Source organism: Jaculus jaculus, chromosome 2 (genome assembly GCF_020740685.1).
Source record: "Jaculus jaculus isolate mJacJac1 chromosome 2, mJacJac1.mat.Y.cur, whole genome shotgun sequence".
NCBI lineage: Eukaryota > Metazoa > Chordata > Mammalia > Rodentia > Dipodidae > Jaculus > Jaculus jaculus.
In genome coordinates, this window is record NC_059103.1 from 35867693 (window position 1) to 35880150 (window position 12458).

General features: G+C 38.8%; 1 protein-coding gene across 3 annotated transcripts in view; it reads right to left on the minus strand.

The window, feature by feature from the left end:
• Dcc (DCC netrin 1 receptor) overlaps positions 1–12458 on the minus strand; it is a 1292030-nt gene that overhangs the window by 21444 nt on the left and 1258128 nt on the right. For 2 of the 3 annotated variants that reach the window (XM_004667488.2, XM_045143230.1), the window contains exon 27: positions 10118–10330. In XM_004667488.2, the coding sequence (XP_004667545.1) occupies positions 10118–10330 (213 nt within the window). The remainder of the gene's footprint in view (positions 1–10117; positions 10331–12458) is intronic. The other variant, XM_045143229.1, reaches the window with a different exon arrangement.

Below are 12458 nucleotides of genomic sequence, written 5' to 3' on the forward strand. Positions count from 1 at the left end.
GCAGCAAGAATTTTTGATTAAGATTAAACTTCCTACTTAAGTTCCCAGCACACAAATACCTGCTGCAGAGGATGTGTCAGTGGGGGCAGAACTTAAGTCCAGCCAGCCTTTCTTCTAGTGAAACTAGAAACTTCCCTTGAATTTTATAAGTCTGAAATAGACTCTTTCTTCCTATAAGCTGTTTCTGGTCAGATGCTTGTCCTAGCAAGAAAAAGGTAACTGCAACAAAAATATACTACCAGAAAAATGGGGCTGTTGCTGTAAGGAATATGACCATATGGTTTTTGATCATTTGGAATATGTCAGCAGGAGGAATGTGGAAGTATGTGGTACTTGGCACTGGATAAGCCTTGCAGTGCTGTAAGCAGAGCTTGATAGGATATTCTGATGATAGTTTGAAAATGCAAAATGCAGAGAGAACTGTGTACTGTAAATGTTTGGTTTATGAACTTTAAAAGGGGAAGGAGAGAATTTTGTTGGTACTAGGCTACTGATATAAAGGCTGGCTATGCTTTTACACCCATGTCCTGAAAACTTGAGTAATTTGAATTTAAAAGTAATGGAATACTGTGCTTGGAAGATGACATAAAACAGAAGGATATGAAAGATGTACAGTTTATCACAGGAAAATTCAAGCAAGTTTGAAGTAACTGGCATAGAGATTGGTTTGAGGTTACTTAATCTACAAGTGTTAAGCTGACTGCCACAGTCAGATGTGGTTCAAGTGCTTTACTTTGGGACACTGAAAACGATGCCTTAGGATAAAATCCACCCACAGAAGGCTCAAGTGTGTAGAAATGCCAATTCCTTTGCATGGAGTAAGCTTAAAGTAAGAATTATAAAAGAGTATCCTGCTGTTCAAAGTCAAGGTTTATTCTCACCTTGATTTACAAATTTGGCCATGCCTCATGCCTGGTGTTGAAATCATGAAAAATCATGGAAAGAAAGAGTCAGTGGATATGCAAAATGCTTTTGTTTTGTGGGCATAGCCACTGGACAATGAGAAGCAGAGTAGAACCCCTGTAAATCCATTGTATGAAGTGAAACCAGTTACAAGAGCCACTGAGAGGAGGCATGTGAAGCAGGGTTGAAATTCCCTTGTGGAGCTCTGGTAAGGCCATAGAATGAAGATGAATCAGTTCCAGGAAGCCCAGAAATGTGACAATAGAAAACAGTTGAAATCTCTGTGTGAAAGCCAAGTAAGGCCATTGTATGGAGCTGTGAATATGAACCATGATTTGCAGTACAGTCCCAAAGATGCTTTGGGATATACCAGGACTGTAGGATGGCTGCCACGGAAAGCTACTGGCTTACCATTTTTCCTCCTGGCTGTAAGCAGCTCAGCTGGAGGGCAGAATTAGAAACCAGAGGCTTCTTTGTCACTGGTTATGGATGTTAGACTTGGAACTACAGAGTTTTGATGTTTGATTACGGATTATTGATTTTGAATTGGTCCAGTCTCTACTTGTTAGGCCTTTTTACCATGGGAATGTTTATTCTGTGATATCATATGTTACATTACATAATTTATGTTTTGATTTATACTTCAGATGAGATGTGGGGATTTTGAATAACGTTAAAGCATTAAATCTATGGAGACCTTTGAAGTTGGACTAAGTGCAATTTGCATTGTGAAATGGTCTTGAATCTATGGTGGCCAGGGACAGAGTACGGTGATTTTGAATGTATGGCTCTATAGACTCAGACATTTTTGATTAAGATTGAACTTTCTACTTAAGTCCCCAGCAGGCAGATTCCTGCAGCAGGGCCATGGCGGTGGGGGTGATCTGAAAGTCCAGCCCTCACGTGTGCTCACTTTTGAGCTCTGGCTTCCGGTGCTTGCTTCTGCTGGCAGCTGCTTCTCTATGCTGTGGATGCTATATATTCTAAAATGAACCAGCTTCCTCCACTATTGTTTGTGTTTCTTTGGAATCTATAGACCTGCTTAAATCCTTTTTCTCATGAACTATTTCTTGTCAGACGTTTGTTATAACAATGGAAAGGTAAATGCAACAGGTCAGGCAGGTAGTACAACGATTCTGAAGAGGTCACGATGCTCTATTTCTGTACCAATAATGGGGACTATATTTGCCGTAGACATGAACTTACTGGGAAATGTGTGTGTGTGTATATGTGTGTAGAATGTGTGTGTCATGGCATGTGCGTATGTGTGTACATTCATGTGCCCTGTCCCATGTAGTAGCCAAAAAAAGACCAGGTCTCCGTCTCTTATGATGCATGTGCATATTTCTTTTGCTGAGTCTATGTCTCTCTTTTAACCTGAAGCTGCTGTTTGTCAGTGAGCCCCAGAAATTCTCCAGGCTCTTTCCTGCTCCTATATAGACTAGAGTGACAAATATGTATAGCCATACTCAGGTTTTTATATGAGTTCTGGGGAGTCAAGCCTTGTGTTCACCCTAGACGCGCTCATGCTTTGGTGTCAAACACTTAATCAGTGAACCTTCTCCCCAGCCTGGAAATGTCCTTCTTGAATGATAAAGGATGATAGATTTTAAAACATTAACTTTATTCATTTACTCTAAAGCTGATTTTTAAAATATATTTTGATTTCCAGATCTGGCTGCTTGCTCAGTGATTAACTATGAGCAAGCTGCTTAGTGTTCTCATCCAAATATCCACTGTCAGTGGAGAAAATAAGATCCAGTCTGGAAAGGCCTTCTTATGTGACAATAAGGAATCCAAGCACAGAAACATGAGTTATGCTTATTTTAGCATTCAAGCCAGGAGATTTTGATTTGATGTCATCTGGAGACTACATCTTCTTTTCACAAAGAATAACAAAATCTATTTATCAAAATTTGAGCATATGTCCTAGCAAGGTCATAAGAAATTTGAAATAAATATTTACACTGGGAACAACTGCTGTTTATCCTGTCCTCTACCATCCCCTGCCACCCCTAAGGGGCACTTTCCAGTAAAATCCAAGGAAACCGTTATTAACTTAAAGTTTAAATTATGTCCTCTATTAAGTTTTCATTTTTCTTATGATTACCTGTATAGCAATTTAATATTCTAACTCAAGTTTAGTTATATTAAATTGACAAATAATGTCAAATTTATCACTGATAAAATGACTTTTGAGCTGGGTGTGGTGGTGCAAGCCTTTAATCCCAGCATTCGGGAGGCAGAGGTAGGAGGATTGCCGTGAGTTCGAGGCCACGCTGAGACTACACAGTGAATTCCAGGTCAGCCTGGACTAGTGTGAGACACTACCTGAAGAACCAACGGCCCCCCAAAAAACAAACAAAAAAAAAACACTCTTAAAAAATATATCCCTTTTATTAATTGAGAAAACTTTTGATCAAAGAGACTCAGGTTTTGTCTCATCTGTAGTAATTCACTACCTCCTTCCCCAAATGACTTTTGACAATTTTTAACGGTACTATCTATTCATTTATTGTTCTCATTGACCTTTTGCAATGCTCTCTAGCCACAGTGTGGGTAATATTCTCATGTGTCTTTAACTTTTATTTTCATTTTATACATCTCCCTGTCCATGCCTATTTTCATTGTTGGATTCCAAAAGCTCTGGCCATTCATGGTGTTAAAAGCAACAGATGTAGACCCTGGCTTGATGCCTTACTGTAGAGGGTAATAGAAAGTTGGAACAGGTAAGTCTAAGACAGATGGTAGCTGTTCCCAAGTGTTCTTGCCAGTTGCTACTCCTGCTATAACTTCCATCTCCATCTAATACTATATAATGTCATAGGGCAGAACTCAGAATATAATCTTATTCAGTCAGTTTACCTAAAAGTAATTCTTGTGGATATTTGATAATTAGGATGATACTAGATGACTCTAGTGAAAGATAATAAAGTAAATCTAAGGATAATTCTGTATGTGGCTGATTTTTTTTTTTTTAAGCCATAAGCATTTCTTCAGTGTTACATGTCTCTGATGTTTGTATGCCTGGGTGTTTTCTTGCCTGGACTCGGGCAAGTTACTTCACCTTTTCAATAAATGAGGCAGTCATTTCAATAAATGAGGCAAGGGTTTTGCATAAAGTCTTTTCTAGAAACTGCTTCTTGTCTTTGAGATAGCTATCAGAGCTTTCTTAATTATATGGTAGAAATCCATACTGGAGAAAATTAGTATTTCCCTTATTAAATATCAAATAAGTTTCAGAGTGGCAAATATTAGTTGTGACTACCTAACCTTGTCTTACATTTTACCAAAGGATAATTTACAATGATCAGATTAAATAGAACCAAAATTCATGTATCAAACAACATTGATTACAAGTGAGGGCAGGAAAAAACTTAAGGAAATACCTATAAGAGTAAACAGGCTTCCACATGAGACAAAATTTACATAATAAGATATACTGTAATTTTTCACTGTAAACTTGATTGGACGTATTGGATCCAATAACACCATATCAACAAATTTCCCCTATTACCTGTACCAATGATTTACTTTCTCTGACAGTCCTTAAAAATGAATGTCTTATATAACCTGATAAAGGATATCTAATTCCCCATGGCTTTTGTGATCCATTCCAGTAGAATGGAGAACTCACGGGGGTCCAATGAACAACCCTACTATGGTCTATGAGTGGCTTTGCTCTGGGAGAGCTACACTGCTAATGTGTGATAGATATTTATCGGTGTATTATCTGACAGCATATTTACTGAAATAAGACCTACCAAAAAGATCAGGTTACAGCAGGAATACCCAATTCCCCAACCAGCCATGAAATATAAATCACAGGCTTCTTTTGTCCATTGTCAACCAGCTCTACCTACACTTTATCCTCGATCTGTAAACAAATTGGAACACACGACCCACTTTGCAATGGGAAAATCAAACTCAATTTGGTTGTACAGTGAAGTGAGTTTTGGTCTGGTCATGTCCACTGACATATTAATCCCTCAGAAAATGAAAAGATCAGAATGTACTGGGCTTTTTCTAGTATAAACATATGGGTGTAGAAAATATAGCACTTATTTAGTTTCACATAGACACAGAAGCTCTGGGAAGCTAACACTGTAATAGAGTATTTTGATATAAAAGTCAGTATTTAAGAGGTCACATTTTATTTCACTACAGAATTTCAGCTTTATAAGGTAAATAGTCTTCTAATTCAAGTTCGTTATAAGAGCAACTGATCATTCCATTCCACAGCTAAAAGAAAATGCACTAGAAAACACATACACTCTCATCACCCTATCTTGGTCCTTTGTATAAGTTATGCCAGATCTATAATGCAATAAACCCAGTGCTCAAACATTTTCTACTTAACTGGAGAGAAGATAAGCCAAATCATTTACACATTCACATTCATGATTTGAAAAGTGCAGTGATGGACCTGTAAAATTTGTAAGGACCATGCAGTCACTCACATCCACTAATGACACAGAACTGCTTTATTAAGCAATGAGGAGATTGTAAGAAACACATCTAATACAATGGAGTCTACTAGGCTACATTTCCAGCTCAGTGGGTGGAAGGGAAAAGCAATGAAGGAATGAATCTATGTTTTGAGGTAGGCAGAATTTTAGTCGTTATGACAACAGAATGACTCTCTAATTACCACCTACTATAACATAGTGCAAAATTCTCTGCCATCCCAGGGAGTTGGTTACTATGGAACGTAATCTATCCCTATCCCTCCTATATGAAGTTGTTCCACACAGTTCTTCTTGTCTCAGTGGTAGGCCAAATAAGGCAGAGACCCTGAGCTCTGCTCAGGAAATCCCACATGCAGGAAGTAAGTGAGTGAGAAAACAAAAACCTTTTTTTTTTTTTTTTTTTTTTTAACTAATCTCAGAGCAAAGAAGAGGAACTCTTATTTATCATGATCTTTAAAAGTTAGAGCAATGCCTCACATTTCCATATTCTAAAGTAATTACTTGTGCTAAGTAAAGACAAATTCATTGCTAATTACGCAGCCTTTTATTGTGAAACCCAGAGTAAAATTATTTGAGGTATTTCCTTTTTGGGGCTGACAAGAAAATGATTTTGCTTCATCAATCAGTTTGACTAAAGTAATGATTTTGTTGGAATTAAAATGTGTTGAAAGCTCTAAGTATTTCATCTTTTAGGCTAAGAAGCATGTAGTTAATGTCAGCACTAATACATTTGTCAGTCTGCTAATTTTCTTTTTCTATTAGAATAAGTAAACATCAGTCCTTTAAAAGGCACACTATTTACCATGTGTCAGAAGCAGTGCAGGGAGACTTATTTGAAAATCATGAGGTAGAGCATTATGGAAGAAATAGAAATCACAGCAGACAATGAAGGAGAAACATAAAAGGGAGAGACAGTTAATAATTCCAAAGTGATGGTAGCATATGCCTCATGGAGAGTGGGGGAGGGTGGCATTTAAAGGGAAATTATGAAGGAAAAAAAAAGGAAACCAAACCAAGAACTTAAGATAGAGAAGTTGATTAGAAAATATAAAAGAAGAAATGGCTTGTGATAAAGTGTTTAAATAAAAACAGGGACAATAGTAACACAAAAGAAGGCTCATATGTGTACAACAGAAACAAGAGTAAAAGCGATTTTTACTTTTGTGGCATTTCATTAGAGAGTGGGTTGTTAGATATGCTTAGATTTTGATGGGAGAGGTGCAGAGCTATCACAAGTGACAGCATCCTTTCCTTAAGGACATAAACCCATCATTTCCACTGTATAGTGTCAGACTTTGTTTTAGGCTGATTTGGTTTACTATAAGAAAATAATGCCTAATTAAAATGCCAGATTATTATAACCACTTATTGCAGGTATCCTAAAATTGAAATTCTTTTGATCATCTAATTGTCCTAGAGTTCCAGCATTTGGTTACATTCCAAACCCTGTGTTCTAAACAAAGCACTATGTCAGCAGCACAATTTTACATTAAAATTCCCAGTACTGAAGATGCAGAAGCAGGAGGTTTGCAGTGAGTGAAAGCCAGCCTGGGTGGCAAAGTGAGTTCCAAGTTAGTCTGGACAAGAGTGAGACCCTACCTTGAAAAAGCCAAAAAAAAAAAAAAAAAAAAAATGCATCCAGATACCATCTGTGGAATTTTTCCCCTCCATATAGCATAGATTTTTTTTTTTTTTTTTGAGGTAGGGTCTCACCCTAGCCCAGGCTGACCTGGAATTCACTATGGAGTCTCAGGGTGGCCTTGAACTCATGGTGATCCTCCTACCTCTGCCTCCCAAGTGTAGCATAGATTTTTAAAACAAGTCCCCCACCCCCCTCTCTCTCTCTCTTTCTGCTATAGTTTGAATTTGAATGCCCATAATGGTTACTGGATAAAAGCTTGGGCCAAAATGTGGTGCACATTGGAGGTACTAGTACCTCTGGTAGGTTGGGGGAAGGTTTTATTTTTTCACTTTGGGGCTATGCCTTCAAAGAAGACCTTGGGAGCCTCCTCTCCCATTTTTTATTTTTTGCTTCCTCACAATAAGATGAGTGGTTTGCGGAGCCGCGCATTCCTACCATGATGTGCTATGACACCACATTACAGGTCCAACCTATGGCCAGTGAGAAAGAACCTTCATAACAGGAGCTAAAATAACATTGGTAAGTGGACCATTTCAGTTTATATGCTCTAGTGATGGAGAGATGATTTATAAAATTATCAGAAGAGAGAGCAGTAACAAGTACTCAAGCACTTAAATGTTTTAATGTTATATAATTTACCATCTTTAGTATAGAATGTTTAAATCTCTACATATCTTCATTAAAATATAAATGGTGAAAACTTGTAAAGAAACTGTATTCTTCAAATCAGTTACATTGGACGCTTCACTGATTTCTTTCTATTAATTTTGGTATATTAGTTGGAACAGTGTTTGCTTTTGTTTGCCATTAAATGAGTTGAACATAAATGAAAAGCAAAACTGAGTTCCTAAAATAGAAAAACCATGCTTTCTGGTGTCAAAAATAGTAGGTAACAATGCATTACTTACCAGCTTTGTGGATTTATTATCTGCTTAAGTTATCTGTGTCTTAAGCCATTTTAGAAATTTGTTTTGAGGCCCAAATAAGATGCTTAAAATTTTTAGAGTATGGCTACTCTATAAGCATGTTCATGGTAGATTCATGAAATTTTAATTGTTGTTGGCAGTCAAAATTAAGTGAAATAGCATCAGTCCTGAATACCAACTAACCTCCTTAAAAAACATTTCCTCTGGTTGGTATTGCCATATGAAATGAAAGCACACAGTAAACACACTCAACAAGGAAGTCCATTGAATGGATTGCCCTGTTGCAAACTGTCTCAGTATCAGTTCTCTTACAGTTAGTTATTTGGTGGTATAAAGTAGTACGGTAGCGGAATGTCCCTGCAATATGTGGTACGTGCTTGTGTGCAGGCTGGGTGAGCTCATGCAACATGTAGCTGCATTAGGTTCTACTGTGGAGTTCACTGGGTGAGACAGGTTCACTCCTGTGGGATGGAGGCATGGCAGGAACTGAGCATGTCTCAGGAAAGATCATTTCCATGCTGTGTGCAACTAAAAAGAAAAAAATCCAACGTGCCTTAATAAAATTTAAAGACAATTAATAATCACAGTCTACAGACAATCCTATGTTTCAACATCTCAAAATATTTTTATTTATTTGTAAGGAGAGAGAGAGTGTAAACACACCAGGGCCTCTTGCCATTGCAAATGAGCTCCAGATGCTTGCACCACTTTGTGAATCTAGTTTTACATGGATACTAGGAAATCAGACCCAGGCCAGCAGACTTTGTAAGCAAGTGGCTTTAACCACTGAGCAATTTTCTCAACACTGTTTCTATTTTTATACACACCATAGTACTCATTGCTACAAGTGCAGACCCAAAAAGCAAAGAATTGCTCAAGAATATGTAAAAGATGAAGATTGGCACAGTCCAGCTGCCAGGTTATTTCATAGTCACTGAAGTTTATCATCTTATGTTAGATGCATGTGAATATTTAGAATTATTCTAATGCTGCAAATAAATTTAAGCAGTGCTCATTTATCTTTATATATCCGTTTTCTTTCCCTTTTTATCATTTTTGAGGGGTTATGTCTCTGTCTCTTTAACCCTCTCTTCCTAGTCCCTATACTATTTGGATACAAATGAAAGCAGTAAAAATGGTTCTACAGAGGGGATGAAGACATGGCTCAGAGATTAAGGTGCTTTCTAGCAAAGACTAGTGTGCTGGGTCTGATTCCCTAGTACCTATGTAAACTCACATGCACAAAGTGCCATATGCAGCTGGAGTTCGTTTGCAGTGGCTGGAAGCTCTGGAGTGCCCAATCTGCCTCTCTTTCCCCCTTCCCCCTCTCTCCTTGCAAATAAATACATAATATTTCTTTAAATACATTTTTTGTTTATTTTTATTTATTTGAAAGTGACAGACAGAGAAAGAGGCAGATAGAGAGAGGGAGAGAGAATGGGTGTGCCAGGGCCTCCAGCCACTGCAAATGAACTCCGGACACATGCGCCCCTTGTGCATCTGGCTAACGTGGGTCCTGGGGAATAGAGCCTTGAACCAGGGTCCTTAGACTTCACAGGCAAGCACTTAACTGCTAAGCCATCTCTCCAGCCCTCTTTAAATACATTTAAATATTTTTTTAAATAAAAAAATTCCAAATGGTGGTTTTCTTTCAAAAATGAGAATTGTTCCATGTACGGCTTCTGACACTCCTTTGTGATTCCATATTCCTGAGATATGTCAGAAGCAGTAGGAAATGAGGACTGAATGAATCCTTGAGAAATAATAGACAATGAGAGTAAACACATTTCTTTAAGAAATGTTTCCCACCCGTCACACTTTTACTTGAGCCTTACATCTAGTTTGTGATTCTGGGACCCAGACAGAAGAAAGAGTCAGGAAATCAGGAACATTTCCCATATCCTCCTTATACTCCCCTTAAAGGTTTGGGATTATCATCCAGGATTCCCAGACAACCTCCTGGATGGATGAAATGCACCTGTTATTGACTAGATGCTTTTAATGGTAATGATCAACACCTGCATTGCAAACCTGGTAGTCATGCATGAGTAGAATATCAGGTAGTCCGTGTGAGCAATAATCACTAAGTTCAGGATTTCTCAGGCCCTGTCCCATAGGTATGTGCAAACATCACAGAGATAGCAGCAGTTTTCCATGTGAGCCGATGGGTACTTTACCTGGTTGGGACAGAAGTGGTGTGTATGGGACTTTCGGTTCTATTGCACTCATGGGCGGAGGTAGCAGAGGGTTGGCGAAGCTGCGGAGAGGATGAGTTGGTCGGACACAAGCGGTGGGAATGGTTCTGCTGGGGGCTTCCTCGCTGCTGGGATGCTCGGGCTGAGCTGGAGGCAGCAGGGGTGGCTGTTGTGTGGCTGGCGCTTCAGTCACTGCTACAATGGAGACAAGAACTCCACTCATTATTCCAGACCAAGCTTGTCTCTGAATCAACTCATAGGGAACACTCTTATTCCTTACCCCTGTCCTGTATTTACAGAATACAATAGCACACCACCTTTAAACAGTAGAAATCCATCAAGCAGGGCAGTGACCTAGCTTTCAGGAATAGTAGTAAACTACATCCAGCCCTGACTATATCGCCTGAACTCTCTGGGCCCTGTAATCATAAGTGATGAAGCGAGAATAAAAGAATGATTTCTCCTTCCATAAGTAGCAATGTCAGTGAAATTCAATGTACCAAACCTGTTACAACCACATTATTATCTACCAGCCAATATGCCAATTGTGCTGTGATTTAAACATGTCATGTCAACTGTCAAACAAATCAGAGTTACAGGGTGCTCAGAGGCATTGCTAATAAAATGGTACAAATAATAACCACTATCATTATCTCACATAACAAAATAGAAGAACATGCAGTTAAAAGTTATATGAGATATGACTCCACTGAGCAAGTTACCTGCATACAGAATTATGAATTTTCCTCTTTGGTAGCAAACCTTGTAATTTTCAGGCAGATTACAATAGTTGAAGAGGCCTCACATAGTCATTTGTGATAGCCTGTGGGCATCTGGACTGCTTTGTATATGGAAATGTCTCTGTTCCCTGGATTGCACAGTTGCATAAGACTAAAAATATTTTCAAGGCAATTTCTCGTGCTAAGAACACCATGACTCAACTTTAAATATTCATTCATATTCAAAACCAACAGGTCCAGGCTCAACTACAAATACAAACAGCTGCCTGGTAGGAGTGTGTGATCACTATATGTATTTCTGAATTCATTTTTTACGATGATTATGTTGGTTAAAGTGAAAACATATAAACGATAATATCTTACTTTTAAAGATAAATTTTTTTTTAATTTTTTACTTATTTATTTGAGAGCGACAGAAACAGAGAGAAAGACAGATAGAGGGAGAGAGAGAGAGAATGGGCGCGCCAGGGCTTCCAGCCTCTGCAAACGAACTCCAGATGCGTGCGCCCCCTTGTGCATCTGGCTAACGTGGGTCCTGGGGAACTGATCCTCGAACCGGGGTCCTTAGGCTTCACAGGCAAGCGCTTAACTGCTAAGCCATCTCTCCAGTCCTAAAGATAAATTTTTAACTAGGAAATACTTTCAGATAATGAGCTGCTGAGGTAATTTTGAGAGAAGTCTGAAAGACTGTATAAGTCCCGCAACAGACAGAGGATATAGAAAGAAAATCCAATAATGTCAAAGGGAATAGAGATGAAAGACACAGGAAAACAAGGTACTATATTCAGGAGATGCAGAAGCGAAGCATCTTCCAAGAGTATTTTTATTCTTCCATCCTTGGAGGAGGTAAGAGGTCCTCTGGGTCAAGGAGGAACTGCTAGGCTTTATCCTTCACAGAGGGTCATGGAGAGCTAGAGATGTGGGATGGCTGAGGGTATGGTTAGCCAGATAGCAACAAGAAACTTAAACAGGAGAAAGCCATGTAGGCTGCTTCCATCTGGGAAGAGTATTGACAGCAAGGGACTGGCTAGAACCCTGCAGGTAAGTGCTTGTGTTTGTCCTCGACCAGAATGCTATGGTGGCATGGTTGAGAATGCAGTTTTAGTGGTTAAAAGTAGACTTTACTTTGAATTTGTATTTAATCTAAAGAAGGTTACCAAAAGTAAAGACTTGCTGTTAGCCAATTCTCAACTCTGACACCTTTATATCCCTGGCTCCAGAGAGGTAGCTGAGTTCTATGCTCATCTTTGTCTCTAGAAGGCTTTCTTTCTTTCTTTCTTTCTTTCTTTCTTTCTTTCTTTCTTTCTTTCTTTCTTTCTTTCTTTCTTTCTTTCTTTCTTTGTTTTCCTTCCTTCCTTCCTTCCTTCCTTCCTTCCTTCCTTCCTTCCTTCCTTCCTTCCTTCCTTTCTTTCTTTCTTTCTTTCAAAGTAGAGTCACATTCTAGCCAAGGCTGCCTGTAACTCATTCTGTGGTCCCAGGCTGTTCTTAAATTCACAAAGATCCTCTTACCCCTGCCCCTCCTAGTGCTGGGATAAAGGAGTGTGCCACCACGCCTGGGCTGCAAGGTGTTCTTCTTCATTGTG